We start from the raw sequence: 19,477 nt of genomic DNA, 5'->3' as shown, positions 1-19,477 counted from the left end.
ACATGCTAAGTCTAAACCAAACAAACTACTTAAGTGCTTAGTGTGGTGGTGTGAACCCATTCTTAAAATCAGTGATGTAAGAGTTTTATCTGTTTTTTTGGGGGGGTGTTTAAACACAGATGCTTTGCTTTTATGTCTGCCCACTTTATTTTTCTGTTTTATTTTCCTTTTTTGCCCTGATTTCTTTGCTGAACAGCAGGGTAAATCTACCTACCTACCTTCCTACCTACCTGTCATATTAGTCTGGGCCAATCTTCAACCAACACCTTGGTCTGTTTTTCAAAAATGCCACCAGTTCATGATCCAGGTTCATGGGAAAGTAATCTCTCTTCTTCCCTCTTCATTTAATCATCACAAAAATCCTTGAGATGGTGAAGCTAGCAGTTGGTGACTATCCCTAGATCATCAGCCCGGCATCATGGCTGAGTATGGACTTGAACTTATACCTCCCCAATCATGTCTATATAAGGGCATCTTAATGTACATTTACACTCTTGTTTGGGAAGCAGTGAAAACAAGCTTTTGGAATGAGTTCTGTGGAATGAGTTCTGTGAATATGCCTTTTTTCTGATGTTCTCAAGTCTACTACCCTAAACATCAGAGAATAACTCTCAGAGAAAGTACATCAGCAAAATAGCATTTCCTAGAGGAGTCTTGCCCAATCTGGTGCCCTGCAGTGTTGGTTTCCAATCCCATAGTCCCTAATAGCATGGCCAGTAGCTAGCAAAGCTGTAGAACACCGAGTTGGGAAGACTTCCCTTGGCTCAAGCATTCTTGTAAAGGTTAACGGAATCTCAGAAAGACCTTCCTGAATATCCTGCAGAGATGAGCTCATGAGGAGAAGATGGTGGGACCACAGTCCACTCAATAAAACATGGCCTCCTTTATCATCCTTAAGGACACAGAAATCATCAACACAGCCATCCTCACAGGACGGACGGTTGCCATCCCCGTGAAGGTTATCGCCATAGAGATGACAGGAATTATCCTGGATATTTCGGCAATGGTCAAATGCAAGTCCAGCAATGAGGACATTATCAAGGTGGGTGAGGGAGCTGATGTGTGGGAGGAAAGTACATCCTCTTGAAACTGGGTGGCCTGGTATTGTGGAGGGATGCCCAACCAAGGAAGTATTGTGAGGGCTGGGTTTTCATGGATGCTAGATTGAGCTAAAATGGTGCTGGGTAATTTATGGACCACTGTCTTACATTGTTTTAGCATGTTGCGTGAAAAAGCCATCATAATAGTTCATAATAAGATGTATTTCCTGGGCATAGCACGTTATATGAACACAGCAGTTATGTTTTGTTACCCGGAACCCAGCCATTGACAGTGTTGCTGCTCTGGGCCAAGTGTTTTGTTTCTGATACTGGACAGCCAAATACATCTGCAGATTTATAGACAAGGCAGTGGTGGTTGCAACTGTTCTAAGTATTCCTTCTCAGCACAGTGTAGACTGCCTCTGAACATGGAGTTCTATTACAATTATCATGACAAATATCCATTAATAAACCCCCACCTCCCCATTTCTTTTTAAAGCCATTTGGCGTATGCTTCATCAGCATTATTCACTATGCGAAGAAGTCCTTCCTTCTATCTAGCACGAATTTCAGGCTGGTCTTTTTCATTGAATGACTCATTGTTCTATTCCTACCAGAGGGAGAGAAAGCTTTTCTTTATCTACCCTTTCTACACCATACATATTTAATAATCTGTTGCAGAAGTTGGCAGTCCCCCATTCTCCAGACCCTCATGACATGCTCACAAGCCCCTCCAAAATGAAAATAGAAGTGGCACAGTGTAGCAAAATCTTACATGAAAATGTCATCATTTTGCAGTCTTGCGAAAGGTATAATTATAGAATGTACGGGACCATCTAGTCCAACACCCTGCCCAGTGTAGGAATCCAATACTACATCATCCCCAACAGATGGCTGTCCAACCTTAGTATGAACGCTTACAGCAAAGAAGAATCCACCACCTCCAGAGGCAGTCTGGTCCTCTGGTCCTTCGTTGAACAGCTCTTACTGCTAGGACTTTTTTCCTGATGTCCAACCAAAATCTGTTGATCTTAGAATTTGGGGAGCCGAAGGGTCCATGGTGTGTAAGCATGTCAACCCTCCATCTGTGCCCTCTCTTACCAATCATCTCTTTGCAAAGCAAAAACCTCTGGCCCTTTAGTCCTGCCTTTTGGGAAGATGCTCCAGTCTTTCGATCATTTGAGATGTTTCCTGTACTCCATCTCCATCACATGAGTCCCTTCACTGGACTCTTCTGGGCCCATCTGGCAACCTGAGCTGGTCTTCAAGAGGGCAACTACTTCAAGAATCAGTGGAAACTGGAACCTCCTGGCTGAGTGGCTCCCACTCCCTCCCGCTGCCCAGTCTGGATAAAATAGTCTGCCCGATTTACCAGTTCACCTTTTTAAATGGTTCTTTTCAGCCTGAATAAACACTGCAGCCATTGCACACTTCCGGGTAGGCTGTAAGACACTTTGATGGGCTAACATGTTACTTTCCTGCTCATAAATTTCCCTGGTTGCTGTCTCTGGCTCCAGGGAAAGCAGAAGCAGGCCAGAGTGTGCAAGCCGGGATGAATAATTCATCAATTTTCTGGCCCCTCACCTTCTGTTTTCCATTAAATTCCTTAACTTCCTCCCACCCCTGCTTCTGCCCCCACTGAGTTATGTCGACAATGCTGTGAAGAGGTGTGTCTGGTAGGAACTCTCGCTTACCTGGAGAGATTGCGATGCGGGGGGGACAATTGCTCTGTCAGGACTATAAACTGAGGCCATTCATCAGGCAACCTGCTATCTGTTACTGTAAATAATTCAGCATTAAGGAGGATGGCAATGCTGTTAGCGGGCTGTCTCCTGACTCCCTGAGTGTGTGCAACAGGGGCATAAACAAGAGAGGGAGCACCATTGATCTCCTGACACAAGGGGTGCTGGAACAAGACTTTGGCCATGCAAGAAGTGAGCCATAACGCAGCAATCCTGTAGGGTTCTGCTGGAATTCCTGGCTTAACATCAGGACACAGGGTTTGCATGTAGCGGGTCCTGGGTCTAATCCCTGGCAGAACTCAAGGATGAGGGAGTGTAGCGTTGCTGTCTGTAGGCATGAACGGCTGCAGTTCTGGTGGACCTGAGAGCCAGGGTGGTGGTGTGGTTCAGGTGCTGGACTAAAATCCATCTTCTGCCACAGAATTTGGATTAGTCACTCTGTCCCTCTTAGCCCAATTTAACTCATAGGTGTGTTGTTTTGGGGATAAAATTGGAGGTGGGCATGCCATATTTCCCACCTTGAGTTAGAGGAAAAGCAAGATACACATTTGTGTATAAGATAGGTTTGTATATGGATGTCATTATTTAGGAAGTCCCATCGTTCTGATTGTAAGTTAGAAAGATTCCCTCACTGTCTAAGAGTTTGGACAGCTGCAGGCTCAAAGAATCAAGTATCTCCTTCTGTATATAATAGCTCCTCCGAGTAAGGCTTACAGCTTAGTAGCTCTGTAAAAACCCTCAATTTCAGTCTTCAATCTCTTGGCTTAAACAGGGGGTGCAGCTTCTTTGGATGTGAGGGTTGCTTTTGACCTTTGAGTGGTGGGCGAGGCCTGGATAAAAAGGATACTTCACTTAATTTGTATTTTAATTAAAATCCATTATAGTTAATAGGATTACTCAAATGTGGGGCGGGGGGGCTTGCAATCCTACAGTCTCAGATTATATACTTTTGGATTAAAAGAAAATGATAAAGGTAATGGGGAAGCCTCAAGTCCTTGAAGAGCCATTGCCTATAAAAATAGACAGTCCTGACTGAGATGAGCCAATTGCTGCATTCCCACATTGTGGCATACTTGCTTGCTTTTAATTATGATTTGTTGAACAAGCCAAAAATAAGTTAGTGCCAGTTTTGCAGATGAGCCAAATTTGCATTCCTCATTATGTCAATTCTTGGTTTGTTTTCCTATAATTTTTAGCAACTCTTGCTTCACGGCTTTATGGCTTAGAAAATAGCTAAATTATTCTTGGTTATTGAGTGGAGCAATAACCAAGAATAACCCAGGAAGCCATAAACCATGTATCCCATATCTAACAAAGTTACAGTTGCAGTCAGTAACCTGAAAACGAACCAGGGTTTCAACCAGTGATATACAGTAGAGCTGTCAAATAAACCATGGTATGCTTTTCTGTTTATAGATCATAATGAGTCCAAAGACACATCATACGAGCGTGATGTGTGAAACTATCATGGAGGCAGGTTTGCATTTTAATTTGAAACAATTAAGTTGCTGGCATGGAGTTGGCAGCTTCCTTCTGTGAGACTGTGGCAACCTGTGGATGAACAAATCTCTCCCTTGTCTGATTTGTAATTAATACAGGGAAATTATTTCTTTTTATTGATATTTAGTTCATAGGCTACACTGTCTGCCACAAGGGCCCTTTCTAGCAGCTTACACTGAAATAATCCATAGAAACTCATAAAACCATTCATTGAGAAGCAGAAAAAAATTAGCAGTGCCTCCTTCCATTTGCAGAAATAACAGTTCTTAGGAGAACAAGATTAATTTGAAACGATCTCTTAAGCAAAGGTATGGAAATCTTATGCTCATGGAATCTACATTTTTCACTGGAATCTCTAGGTTTGCCAGCTGGAGCCCAGTACCAAATTGTGGCTCAGGAAGACGAATGAGATTTTGTGAAACAAGGTGCCTGTGAACATTTGCTCAGCTCATGTTTTCAGTCCCCAGCTCTTTATATGTTCTTCCCAGTGTAAATCAGCAGCTTAATTTAGAAATGGGAAGGAAGTTTATTGTTATGGTGTCTTCCAAATCCTTGGCAAGTACCATCCAGATACTGAGATACTGTTGAACTACAACTTCTGGCTCTTTTTGCCTTTTTATTTCAAAATAACAGTCAGCATATATAAAATGGTCTCTACTAGGCTGTGTTTGCACAAGGTGCTTAATGAGAGTAGGTGAAAATTTGCATTTCCCAATACGCTATGCTTGGTAAGTGTTTTCAATCATCCCCCCCCCCCCCGCTTTTTTGCAAAAAAGAGCAAACCACCACCACCACCACCTCTGCATTCAATTTCTAAAAACTCACCACGAGATTCCCTGCAATCCTCCTGAACATGCTTCTCCCTACCCTGCAAATTTTTGGCTGCCAGCAAGAGAGGATGCCTGAACAGAGCATAAGCAATGTCAGGTTAGTCCAGATTGCCTTAATGGCTCCATTTGCGAGCAACTCCAGCAAGAAAGAGCCACAAACCCCCCGTTCTTTCTCCCCCCTCTCCTTTTTTTTGTCTTCAGAGATTGGTGTTCCCCAAAGTGTGGCTGAAACACAACACAACAGATGAAGGAGCTGCTTTTTAGGCATGTTGGAATGGAGACGGTATTAATTTTAGTGATATTTACATTCGTAGGCCCCGAGAGGCTGGGAGAATCTGTAATGGTTTGTGCCGATGGGTGTATTTATTAGCGTAAAGGATGCAAGCGACAGCCCAGCATCTTTATTTTGATGAATGACATGGTATCCAGAAATGCATTTCAGGGCTCATTTTTATTCCGATGCCAAGCTGGGATTGTCTTTGCAGACATGCTGAGCTTGTGTCTCTTGGATGTCGAAGCCAAGCTTAAGTAGCCCTGTGGGAATAAGAGGAAATAAACCCCAGCAGTTTTTGCCACATACGTGTGCAGGGACACAGACCCAGAAAACACATTATCATCATAAACTCTCTTGGCTGTTAAATTTCAATTAAAATATATCTGAGTGAAGGGCAGGGAGCAGATTTAAGTGAAGAGGGCCATGATTTTCAGAGCAATTTTGGTCTCTGGTTGAAACCTCCTGAGGGACAGCTGATTACTCGATGGTAGACCACCTGTTTGGCAAGGAAGATGTTTCAGGTTCAATTGCTTGTCTCTCTAACTAAAAGGATCACAGAGAACATAACTGAAGGCGTTCCTTTCTCTCCAAGTGCCAGTCAGAATAGACTCTACCAGGCAAGATAGGTCAGCATTCTGAACTGTTATGCAGCTGTGAGAATTTGGTGTTATTCATAGTGAATAACAGAGATGATAGGGCCAAAAGGGGGGAGGGTTGTAAAACAATAGTGAACCAAATGGCAGGTTGGACATAAAGTTTAAATTAATGTATTTGATTTCTATCCCACCTTTCTTTCAGGAGCTCAAGGTGGCCTATATAGCAAGTTCTCTATTAGTTACTCATAAAACTGAAAATAATACTATTTTGAGTCTTCAAAAATAGCACAAAGAAAGGCTCTTGCCAAAGAAATGCATTACCCCAGCATCCATTAGATGATGTCATTGCTCCATGAGAAGAAGAGGAAGAAGAAGCAGCCTAAAAACTGTTGCTGTCTTTGTTTCCCATCCATTACACTCTTGCTTAAATTTGAACAGCACTTGAACATAAGAGTGGGAGACTAACTCTTAAAAGTTTTCTTCACTCCTAACAGTTCATGTCTACTAATGAACACATTTGGAACATCCTGCAGGTTTCAAGGCAGTGGCGTCTGTCCATCTCTGTGTGTGCCAAAATGAGCAAGATGGTAGATGGAGCGTTGTGATGCAAGCTCCCCACCTTCAGGGATGGGTTTGCATTGTGATGCACAGTTCACCATCTTGCCCATTTTGACCCATGCGTAGACATACACATACCATGGATGCTGCTGCTCCAAAGGCAGCCCTATTAGAAGTTGCTAGAGTAGTCTAGCCCAGAAATCACCCAAGTCTGGATTACATTAGCAAGGTTTACTAGATTCTAGGGGTCTTGGAGCATTCTTTTTAGCTTGTACGGTACCTACAGTATCTATCCTTGGCCACCACATGCAATTATAGGAACAGTGCAAAATCACAAAGCATCCAAAACTGCAAAGTGGAAGCTTTGGGGATCCACTAGAGCTGTGCACAGAAAACTTTTGTCTCCTCTTTCAAGAGCCCAAGGGCCTTTTCATGGAGGCAACGGTTTCTGATTATTCCATTTATGGCAAGATGTCCATCCATGCTGTGGTTCAGCATTTGAAAAGATCAAATGGATCAGTACTTTTCATTAAAGCAATAAAAATAAAGTAAAAATAAAGTGATGATTCCCAAGAGTTATTTCAGTATTTTGTGTTTCTCTACATTTTATTTATTTTATTTATCTGTTTATTAGTCCACTAAGTTTGGTGAACAAAAGCAATGAAGAACAAAATTAAACTGTGAAGAAGCTGAGAGAAGAAATGTGAGGGGTGATTCCACCCCACCTGGTCTTTCCAAGGCTTAAAAAGTACCTGGGGATCCATTGTGTTTTGCCTGCTTGTCTGATGTTTTGATAGAAGTTTCCCACTAGGAAAAATAGGAAATAGGGAAAAATTAATAAGCATCTATAACTTTAATAGCCATTCCAAAGACTTCAAATGACTTGTCTCAGCTCACTTTGAGTCTGAACATCTCCAAAATAGGATCTATTGTTCTCAGAGCATACACATTTTTCAAGGTCAGCATTTCCATCTGATCTCATCCTATCCACTATTGATTCCCTAGTAGTTTAGAACAGCCATCCTGATCTGTTGAGTTTGGAGTGTGATGAGTTTTCTAATACATCTGGCTCCCAGGTCTCTAGTCAACATCTCTCACTAGTTTGACTGAGCTCTTATGTTACGAAGGTGTTTCCTCAACCAACTGCTCTCCAGATGTCAGCTTCTCCAAACTAGGATTCAGTAATCCCCTGTTTTCACATGCATTCACTTGGCCTTTCCCACATTTTCTTTTTTTTTTTTTTGTAATAAATTTTATTAGATTTAAGAAGAAAAATAAAAACTACAAAAAAAAACAACCTGTGAGAAAACTAAAAAGTGCAAAAACAAAAGAGAATTTTTTTCAGTTTTACAAAAGATCTGGCTTCCAACTTTAAACAGCAAGGATATACAAAAATTTCAATTATCACTTACTCTGTATTAAATCCAAACCACCACATTATTTCTATAAATAATTCCACTAACACTTAATAAAAATCACTAAGTACAGTTACTCCTCCCCCTTATATTAAAAAAAAAATCATATAAACCTTAACCCTCTTTCTCCCCTCCAAAATTATATAAACAAAATTTTATAAACATATTTAATTAATCCATTCCTACCATTATTCTAAGGGACGCGGTGGCGCTGCGGGTTAAACCGCTGAGCTGGCCGATTGGAAGGTCGGCAGTTTGAATCCGTGTGACAGGGTGAGCTCCCATTGCTAGTCCCAGCTCCTGCCAACCTAGCAGTTCGAAAACATGCAAATGTGAGTAGATTAATAGGTACCGCTTCGGCAGGCAGGTAACAGCGTTCCGTGTGGTCATGCCAGCCACATGACCACGGAAGTATCTACGGACAAACGCCGGCTCTTCGGCTTTGAAACGGAGATGAGCACCGCCCCCTAGAGTCGGACACAACTGGACTTAATGTCAAGGGAAGCCTTTACCTTTACCTTACCATTATTCTATACATTTCTGTCTACTATAATAAGAATCAAATTAAAAAGCTTAAGTTGTCTACTATTATACTTAACACTACAACAATTTTAATAATAATAACCAGGTAAACATTCTTTAACCCTAATACACCAGTTTTAGTAATTTTAATTTTGATAAACCCATAAAAAATCAAGACAGTAAATCCAAATCTTTAAAGGCAAATAACATCAGTCAAATCCTTAAAGCAAACCAAATAAATTTTTTCCAACCCTTATCCCACTTCATAATATAACAGAGCAATTACATATCTCCACAGTATGCACAGAATTTTCCTTTTAGAAGAATCAGCCTATCCAACTGCCCCCCTCAAAAATTCCAGGTTCTTTTCATGGCAGTCCACCAAGAGATTGATTTTACATGTGGCTTGCAGATCACTCTCTCCCTTGGTTTTTTCCAAGACCCTTAATCCAATTCTCATCCAGCATCTTGATAATAATTCCAATCTGAGTCTTAGAAAAAACATTTCTTTCACTCTTAAATTCTTCAATGTCATCCATCACATCCCCAACCTGGAGGCACATTTTAGATCTCATGTTTTCCACAATGTCCTGGATGTCTTACATAAAAGCACAGTAAAAGTCAGAAGAAATCTGCTTGAAGTCCTGGTGAAAATCAGAAAAGATCTGTTTGAAATCCTCCATGTCTCATGCAGTAGATTATGGTGCCCCTTAGAAACTTAACCAGCAAAAAGCGAAAGTCAGCAGCTTGTTTACACAGAATGAGAGTTAAATCAAAGATGCTCTCAAGGGAAAGTGAATAGAAAACTGAAGGTCCAGATCAGCCAATTCAACGTGTAGGAAAATACCAGTATCTTCCAATTTGACACAGAAATACTAACAGGTAGACAATTGTTTAGTCTCAATCTTAGTTTCCTTTGGAAGGAAAATGAAGTCCAAAACTTAAAAGAATTTTTTTATTAAGTAAACCCAAAAATAACATTAAGCATCAAGAGCTCCAGCTTCTCCTCGCTGTAAAGAGCCTTTCTTGGGGTATGCTTAAAAAAATATGCAAATTGGTGTTTAAGAAATGGGGTGGCTGGACTTAGTGTCTCTTTAAGGCTACAGCACGGCTTGGAAAATGGTGAAATCCCCCACCTCCCAGCTTATCTTACCAGGCAAATGTGAAGCTCAGTTTGCAATGTTCTGGCTACAATCAGCCGTTTTGGGAGGACAGATGGGGTGGTTCCTGGAATTCTCCTTAAGCTGGAGAATGTTTTTGGGCTTCAGGAAGACCTGCCTGAGTCCAAAAAAAGTCACCGCGGTGTCAGTTCTTCCTGCTGAACCAGTGGGTGCAGCCGTTCAGTCCACCATTCCCACTGGAAGCTGCCTTTCCCACATTTTCAACAGATTCTTTGCCCTGTATTTTATGGCCTTGAAGCCAAATGGTTGTTGATATTATTGACATCTCTGCCCTGGGAATCTCTGACTCTTGACATCTCTCTCACACCAGATATGTTGAAGCAAGCTGGAATCTTGCAAAACCTCAGAAAATATGGTTCCCTGGGTGAAGGAACAGCACATGCACCCATTTCTGATAGGAATGGAACTGTGAGGGTGTGTTGCTTTCAATTCCCAACTTTACAAAGTGCTTATGAGATAGATACTGATGTGTTCTAATAGTTATTATAATTGTTATGCATTTGCTTTGATTTTGAATGGTTATAACACTTCAGTAGAATTTGCATCCTATCAGGACAATTGGTTTTAACTGGGGCACAAATCCGATATAGTCACTTTTATGAGTAGTTGGGGTGGGAGTGATGGGACAAAATTGGGCCTCCTGGGCCCAGTTCAGTATTGCCTGCCCCAGGACCTTCTTTCTACAACTGTCAGCAAAGGGTTCTGTGAATCCTTTGATCGGGGGGGATCTGACAACAACATTCATGTTCAGAATGTTCACTTGACAGAACATAAATCTGCAGAGTTCAGGGAGCAGAATATCCAGAGGACACAGCTTTGAGCATGCTTACTTGCCACAATAAAGGCTATATTGTGTGGATATTAAGAAATGGTTTGTTAACTCTCATGACATCTGAGCCACATTATGTATATAGAATTATGTAATATCCTTAACTGCCTGTCCCTCTAGTAAAGGCCATTGTTTACTTAGCCAATATGCATATTGATCAGAGATAATGGAAATATTTTTTCCAAACCAAAATTTTCATTTTCTGGTTCTGTTTTTTATTTGTTCGTTAGAATGGTTCAAGAAATGCTTCAGTAAATCTATGCTGTTGCTGCTATTATTCCTTTACTTATATATCCATCTTCTTTTTCTCTTCCCTCTTTCTTACAAACATGACCCAAGTGCTTTGAAACAATCAGCAGACTTGTAAGAGGGCAGTTTAGAAACTATCACCTATCTGATGGTAATTTGTTTCTTAGCCTCAAAATCCTCAAAATCCAGAAAAATGTGGAAGAAGGGGGGACTTTTGCTCACCACATGTCTTCTTTTTCCTTCCCATTTTTCTATAGGTGTCCAGTAGCTGTGACTATGTCTTTGTGAGCGGCAAGGAGTCTAGGGGCTCCATGAATGCAGGTGTGTTCTTCAGCTATGAGCACCTCAATGCCCTCTTGGAGATGACTGTTTGGGTCCCCAAACTCCCTCTTCATATTGAGCTGTCTGACCCACGCCTCAGCCAAGTGAAAGGATGGCGAGTTCCTATCTTACCAGATCGGAGGTAGGATAGTTTTGGGCTCCATACTTTAACAAGGACTTAGAGCAACTGGAACAGATTCAGAGGAGGATGATTAATGGAATAGAAATTGAGTTTAGTCAAGAGAGATAGAAGGATCTGAGCAGGTTTAGCTTTGGAAAGAGAAGACTGAACGGGGATATGACAGATTTATTCTGTCATTTCAGAGGGCAAACACAGAAACATGGATATTAAGATGGCAGATTCCAACTGAAGTTTAGGAAGAAACTTACATGGAAGAGTAATTTCAGAGTAGAACTAGTTACCCAGAGAGATAGTGACTCCCCTTTGTTGGATATGTTGAAGAGAAGACTTTGATTTGGATTCCTGCACAGAACATGCCTTAAGTGATCCCCTCTAAACCTGTGGTTCCATGATTCCAGTGGTATAGAAAGGAATAGGATGGAGAAGTCTGCCCCAGAAGATTTAGTGGTCAGCTGTGCATGGTGAGACTGTAGCCATTCTTAGATATATTTCTTGTAAACTTGAGCTTACGCTAGACTTTCCACACTAGATACTCAAATTTGTCAACTGCAGAATATATAAGCAGTAACCATGGCTCAGTAAATTATGGGTGTTAAATTCACTATCATGATCCGAAAGATTACTTTGGAGGAGAACAGGAAGCATTGTCCTTTCTGATTTGGTCTTGTGTTGATCGTGGGCCGAAAGATCCACTTTGGAGGACAGGAAGCATTGTCCTTTCTAATTTGGTGTTGTGTTGCCATCATATTTATTGATGAATGATATTATTGATGAATGATATTATTGATGATTTTATTGAATTTTAAACTGTTTTATTGTGAACCGCCCAGAGTCCCCCGTGTGGGGGAGATGGGCGGTGATAAAAATATGATAGATAGATAGATAGATAGATAGATAGATAGATAGATAGATAGATAGATAGATAGATAGATACCCAAGCTCCAACTGGCTGCATGACACCACGGTGGGATCAGAGTGACTACCTTATCTACTTGATAACAGAACACATTTTCTCCCGGATTATTAATTGGGCAGGGGAGTCCCTTCAGTTCAATGATAAGGATAGAAAAAGTTGTTGAAGGTAAACATATGGGCAAAAGGTGCAAATGGCTGCAGGCCTGCAAATTAGTTACTTGGGAAGAGAAGCTGTTTGCCTGGTGAATTTATTTTGTAACACCTGTGCAGCACTCTGGGTGGATCACAATTTCCCCTTCCCTGCATCTCCATCCTATTTTTTCCTCCCTTCCTTCCTTCTCTACTAGAGAGAGCACAATGTATAAGTACGTGTTTACTTGTCTGTATTGTGATGTGTATGTAAGAATGTGAGAGAGTGAGAATACACAGATAGCAAAGAACTAGTTTCGTAAATGGGATGCCATATTTTACAAACAGTTAAATTTAATTAGTTGCCATTCCTTGAGCCAGTACAAATTAATTTTGTTGGCCCTGACCCTGTCTGTTTTGGCGTGTGGATTATGACAGAAATATATATAGCTATGCACACAAGTATAGTAGTGTGTCGTAGGCATACATATCTTTGGGATAGGGGTATAATTCTCAGGACTGGTTTCAACTCCAGTTGGCAAGGTTAGCTTGACAAGCTGGGGAAGCTGGGCATTCCATGTGAGTTTTATGTATATTTATCTTTCTTTTCCTGTCTATCTACAATTGTTATTGGAGGGTGGACAGTCGTTTTAAATTCAGTACCTGATTCCTGACCATCTGAGAAAGAAAAAAACCTTGATAAGAAAAAGGAAAATAGTTGGCATTAAAACAAAGCTGCCAACCAAATCCTTTTTCTGCACTGATGTCCTTCAACTTCTCACAGGTCCATACGGGAGAGTGACGATGAGGATGAGGAAGAAGAACGGAGACAGAGCAGGGGCTGCACACTTCAGTACCAGCATTCCACCCTGCAGGTGTTCACCCAGTTCCACACCACCTCCTCTGAGGGCACAGATCAGGTGGTCACCATGCTGGGCCCTGAATGGATGGTGGAGGTCACAGACCTAGTCAGTGACTTCATGAAGGTCGACAACCCACGTGTGGCACACATGGTCAATAGCAATACACTAGCTGGCAGGGAGCCTGGCACTACCTTGTTCAAGGTAAAAGCAAATCAAGTGTTCTGTGTTTGTTGGCCCTGTAGGGTAGGGAGAAGGAAGTGGAGAGAGAGAGAGATTTTTCATTCCTTGGATGCAGAAAATCCCAGTAAATGCCATCAGATTTTCATTAGATGATCCACAAGCAGTCCTCAGACTGAGCAGGCAGGCTGTTGTAATGGCAAGAGTGAAGCAAGGGTAGTTTGCAGACATCCATAGGCCCTTTGCTTATTATTGTCTCATACATGGTGTGGCAAAGAAAATGGATGTCCTGTTTTCAAAAATATCTAACCTTTTTCCACCCAACCCATGCTGCTACTTTATTTTCTAGAGCAAGAGTAGCAATCCTGTATAATGTTTGCACTCAGCACCTTTTATTTTTTTTCAGTGAGAACTTTATTGGAGTCAGGCTTCAGTTAGCAACCAGTGAAAATGTATTTGGCAGCAGGAATGAGGTTACATAATCTAACACAGAGAATTCGGATATGGAAGTATAACCTATTCAGTGTGTGGTTCTGTGTATTTAAGCCAGCATTCCACAATCTGCTCTATGTCTATGCCCACAATTCCTAACCAGCACGGCAGTTGGTTTAGCTTGGGCAGGACTGCATCACTGGAACCTCCAAGAACACTTTGGTGTACCCCTCTTCCTCCACTTTGCATTCCTCACCCAATATTCCTTGCCTCTCTCTTGTGCATTTTCTCCCTGAAACAGTTCTGAGCAAGGCTTGAATCTCTGCCAGGCATCTCTGTAGCTACAATTAATTCCAGGCTTTGACATTGTATTGCTTTCCTAAGCAAAAATCCCAGGCTGCCATCTTCAAAGATATTGTGGCTCAAGGGAAATACACTTTGAAGAACTTTCTGGGCGTCTGTGTGAGGGAGAGACCATGAATGGGTGATGATCTGTGGACTGGCTATATTAATATGAGAAGCCCAGTTCCAAAGGGAGAAATGGAAAATGTAGCTATAGATCTCAGGAGGCAGTTTTGAAATCAAGAATCTCTGCTACAAAACCTCAGAAGCTGTTGCATTATGAGCATTCCTTTTCCTATAATATATTCTTTGCTTAAAAGTGAAAATATTTTCTTCGTGTAAGATAACCCATATTCAGTGCAGAAAAAAGATAATATGAATAAATTATGGCAGTCATACAGACTTGTATCCATGTCTGTGCTGCAGTATTCATTAAGCTTTGCTTATCATTGAGCAATGCAATGTATATTTTATTCCTTTCACACACACTTTTTTTTAAATGAAAGTCTAGATTCCAAGAATATCAAGATCTGTACCTGATCTGCCTGTTTGGCTTCCACTTGCTGTGCCTAAAAATGTCAGGTCCCAAGCTAAGATAAGTTTTTTTTTTAAAGGTGGATAGCGTATTTCAAGGTCTGTTTCATCCTGGCTGTTGTCTACCATTACCTGAAGAGGTGCATGAAAAAAAGAAAAGTCAGCTCAAAAAATTGTGAAATAGGAGCATCTTTTTTATAAGAAGAGACTTGGCAGGAGTGACAATTTGAGTTCTGTGGGCTACATTTGCCCCTCAGCACTATTTTCAGTCCACAGAAACCCCCCCCCCCACACACACACCCCAGATTATGCCACCAAAATTAGGTAACAAATTAGTGTTGCTGTGAAAGAAGATGCTCACTTTGAAGGATCTTCCATTTAATCCAGAAATATTATTTTAGTCCTCCCTGTGCTTTTAATAGGGTTGTTTTCATATTTTCAAAATCTGATTCTTTGAATCCCCAGCCATAATCCTTTATCAATGAGGTCACCCATTTCTTCTACAGGTAGTTTCTCCACTTGTGGAAGCTGTCCTTGGTGAGACACCAGTGACTGTGGTTGATGAGAAGGTTACCATTATGGAACTGAAGGCTCAGGTGGTCTCCAACCTCTCCCTTTCCCTTCATGTCAGCCCTGAAAATAGCCACACCCTTGTGGCCAAGACAACAGCCCAGCAGACTCTCAATTTCTCCAAGCAGGTAATGCTGACCACTCTTGGGGAAGGTAGTCTCACATCGTAATCCCCAGAAACCCCCAAGGCTCAATGCCAGCCCATATGGATGGGCTCCATTCTCCCAGAGAAGCCAACTGTTCTCTTCAGACTGCGGAGAGAGGCCCATGTGATGGGAGGCTGAAAGAATTCCCTGTAGACAGAGAACCAGGCTGCCACAGGAAAGATGGAACTTGGGCTGAGCAAAGTGCTTTTCAAAAATTTCCCTATCAGAGAACAGTGAATTTTTCTGTGTATTGATGTGGAGAGAGGAACTCGTTTATCAGAGAGATGCTGAATCTTTAAAAGGTTCAGAGAAGTTAGTGGTTAGTGTTAGGAACAATTGGAGTTTTTCTGTTTTTTAGGAGAATGTTTTTTTAATCACTGAAAATTATAGCAAAATTCTCACCAGCTGCCAGTGTTTTCCTACCTCACAACGTATTATTTCAAGGCCACTGTTGCTGGTTTGCACAATAAGGTGAACAAGGTCAGTTAAGGGTCTAGCAGTTCCATTCACGCAACATGCTAAACAAGCTTGGTTTTAAGTGGTTAATGTTGTTGTTGCTTAGATTCTTGTGTGAACTCAGCCTACATGTGTATAGGAGAAGGTAGCTTACCAGTGAAGGCAATTTTTACAAGATTTTAGTAGCTTCATAAATGTTTATTTGATAGGTCCATTGATTACACCATGTACCATAATCCAAATGACTCCAAGCAGTTTATAGAGTAAGCTGTACAAAAAGAAAACATAAAACAATTGCAAAATAATTCATGCAACCAATTAAAATAAAATAAAATAGAAATCACAGAAGAATAACACCACCTCCAGGACCCATCCCTAGCGAGGGTGACGTAAATAGCCATGTAGGCTTCAAAAGCCCTACAAAACAGAACAGATTTCACTGTCTTTCTAAACAATAATGAAGTAGGGGGAGTCCAGTCTTCTGGATGTTTTAATTTTGCTTTTTATTTTGGCATCATTGCAGATGCCATTTGGGGATGTTGCAGGCAACAGGATATCCACCAAGGCTGCATTGCCAACCCCTGCAGTTAGACATACCATAATTTATTTATTTGAGCGTAACATGTTAAGCAAACACATCCATTTCCCTTTGTTAATCCAAATTTAGGGTTTCACATGTTGTGTGAATATGGAAAACTGAGAAGATATGAATAAATGAGACAAAAGAGACCGATTTGGGGGAAAAGACAAGCTAATGTGCACTAGATGGGAATGATGGGAATTTGTATTCCAGAACATCTGGAGGGCGATAGGTTGGGGAAGTTCTAATGTGAAATACAAACACAGATAGATGGATGAAAATGATGGAATGTGGGGAATTAGGACTGATAGAGAGTGGTGGTTTTTGAACTGGGGATCCAGGTTCTGGGAGATCATAAGATCCCTTACTATGTCTTCCTTGATCAGCAGTGCATATTGGCAAAGAAGCTTTTCTAAATTGCATTTAACAGCCATTCACGACACTTCTGTCCTGGCAGCCCATACATAATAGTTGGACAAAAGATACCCCAGAACATTCTGTAGTCCATAGGGTAGGAGAGTTCTTGAATAAATACTTTTAAAAAATAGAAAATGGTTTTTCTATCGAATGGAATGACAGGGCATGCATTTTGAACTGGGCTATCCATAACTAAAGTGTTTCACTCTCCAGAGGTTGTATTTGGTCTCTGATTTATGTTCTTTGGGGTCTCGTAGGAGATCCAAAAATACATTACTGTGTAAAAGCTTATGGATGGTTCCAAACAGTTTTGTCCTTTTTCTCAAACAGGAAGCTCTGCTCAATCTCTGGGTGTCGTACAGTGATGGCACAATCGCCCCCCTCTCCTTGTATGACCCAAAGGATTACACACTAGTGGTGACAAGCCAGGACAAGTCAGTGGTGTCAGTGATGCCTGAGCGGACCTTCCCAATAGTGAGGGCTGAAGGAGAAGGGTCTGGTGAGCTGATCAAAGCTGATCTGCTGATCTGCGAGAGCTGCCAGAAGACCAAGCGCAAGAGTGTGCTGGCCACCACACTGGCCAGTGTCCGTGTGCATTTCAGCTCTGAGGAAGAGCCCACCTATGATTATGAGCCTGTCCAAACTCCTAGCAGGCCTGGACGGGAGAAGGGTATGCCTCGCACCACACCACGGGTGGAAGTGGAGTGGCCTCTGGTGCCAAGTCAGGAGAGTTGGGTACCCAGTGTAATCCTTCCAACTGAGGATTTCCCAACCATTCCCACTGGCTACGTGCAAGTCACTCGAGGACTCACAGACCTGGAAATAGGCATGTATGCCCTGCTGGGTGTCTTCTGTTTAGCCATTCTGGTTTTCCTTATTAATTGTATTGTCTTTGTACTCAAGTACCGGCACAAACGGATCCCGCCAGAAGGACAAACCAACATGGACCACTCCCACCACTGGGTCTTCTTGGGAAATGGACAACCATTGCGGGCCCAGAATGATCTTTCCCCTCAGCCTGAAAGCCCAGGCAACCCATTGGAGAACGTGCAGACCTGCTGCCATGGTGACCACCATAGCAGCGGCTCCTCACAAACCAGTGTGCAGAGTCAGGTGCATGGGCGGGGGGATGGCTCTTCTGGTGGCTCCACCAGGGACCAGAGCGAGGATCCGCTCAATTCTCCCACCTCCAAGCGTAAGCGGGTCAAGTTTACTACATTTGCCACCATGCCCTCTGAGGAACTGGCCTATAATTCTATCCCTATAGCAGATGAAGAGGACTTGGAGTGGGTCTGTCAAGACATGGGCTTGCAGGACCCTGAAGAGCTGCACAACTACATCCACAGGATCAAGGAGATTGCATAACGGGTCGGACCCCACACAACCCAAGGAGAGAGATGTACGGGATGCTCTCCCTGGGCTTGCAATGGCTAGATGGCACTGCCCTCCTATGCGTGCTGGGCTCTCCTCTGGCTCTTCCTCTCAGTGGACAAGCCCACCTGCACGGCCAGGAATGGTTCACAGGAAAACCGGACATCTTGTAGAATGGGATGTATCTTTTTTTTTTCTTTTGGAGAGAGAGCCCTTATTGAAAGGCTGCTTGTGGTGCATCTATGGGTCACTCTGTATGGGTGAAGGAGACTTGGCTGGAGCAGGCTGGTTGCCTCTGGTGCCCACAGGCAAGCATTAAAATGGGGTGGGAACTGACTGGCACCATCAAGCAGGCCAAGAGAATGGAGTGTCTGAGCCATTGTTTGGAATTAGCCAGAGTGTGCCATAGGTCCTTGCACCTGATTGGTTGCTTGGGGGAATGTTACTCCTTGCCTTGCCAACATCCACTGCTGCCTTTGCTGCCCGTCTCTGAAAGGCGATGCAATCCTTTGGTCTCTTGGCTTTTTTTTTCTTGCACAATAAATGTTGACTCTTTAAAATAAATAACATTCAGGGATTCTGCTCGGCCCAGGGGGAGCCAAAAGGAACAGTGTTCTGGGGCATGGGGAGGGAGAAGCCTCAGACCAGATAGCCATCAGCTGATTGCAGACCCCACAAGGCAGTTGGGACTCACTGTTGCTACCTGGGGAGGGGATCTGAGAAACAGAACTGCCCCCCTCCTGCTACTCTAAACACCACCTCCCCCTTCTAATGCCTGCACTGCTTCCTCCCTAGTTCCAGTCTCAGTTTTTCCAAGATTGTGTATCAGGTTAGTAAGCCCACCCTGTTACTCCAAGCAGAAGAGAGTCAGGAGCAGTGTAAATTAATCCTCCTGGAAGAAGCCATCTAGTTTCCAAAGAGGGATCAAGTTCCCAACCTGCCTTGTTTTTACATGTGGGATGTTTGAGCTTGAAGACCCTCCTGGGTGGCTTCTCCATCAACTGACAGCCATGCTAAGAGCAGTTTTCCCTTCTCTTAGAGGCAATACACTTTTCCTATAGAAGGAGGAAGAGGGAGGTGTAGCTACTAGTCTTACACTGTGAGCAGTCCCCTATTCCCTCTCTCACTGGCTGAGCTTCCGTGAAGTCAAGGAACATGGAAAACAAAGCTCTTCCCAAGTGTGCAACAAGGCACAGATTGTATGAAGAGTCATGATATAAATGAGGGAAGTGCAAGCAAGATGGGGTCAGGCATGATGATCGTACCCTGATCAGGAGCAACTATATACAGAGGGCTGGACTTTACATTTTGATTAAAAAAAGACAGATCAGTCCAATCTGGCTGCA

At 42.4% G+C, this 19,477-nt stretch overlaps 1 protein-coding gene across 1 annotated transcript in view; it reads left to right on the top strand.

Moving 5' to 3' along the window:
* The window catches only part of TMEM132E (transmembrane protein 132E), a 195,764-nt gene extending 176,576 nt beyond the window's left edge, over positions 1 to 19,188 (top strand). Inside the window, exons 5-9 of the mRNA XM_063298507.1 lie at positions 899 to 1,042; positions 10,994 to 11,199; positions 13,028 to 13,307; positions 15,098 to 15,289; positions 17,091 to 19,188. Coding sequence (XP_063154577.1) covers positions 899 to 1,042; positions 10,994 to 11,199; positions 13,028 to 13,307; positions 15,098 to 15,289; positions 17,091 to 18,125 — 1,857 coding nt within the window. The 3' untranslated portion in view covers positions 18,126 to 19,188. The remainder of the gene's footprint in view (positions 1 to 898; positions 1,043 to 10,993; positions 11,200 to 13,027; positions 13,308 to 15,097; positions 15,290 to 17,090) is intronic.
* The last annotated feature ends 289 nt before the right edge of the window (positions 19,189 to 19,477 follow it).

This window comes from Candoia aspera, chromosome 1 (assembly GCF_035149785.1).
Source record: "Candoia aspera isolate rCanAsp1 chromosome 1, rCanAsp1.hap2, whole genome shotgun sequence".
In the NCBI taxonomy this organism is placed as follows: Eukaryota; Metazoa; Chordata; class Lepidosauria; order Squamata; family Boidae; genus Candoia; species Candoia aspera.
Note: the sequence above shows the minus strand (reverse complement) of the source record. Positions and strands in the feature narration are given on the sequence as shown.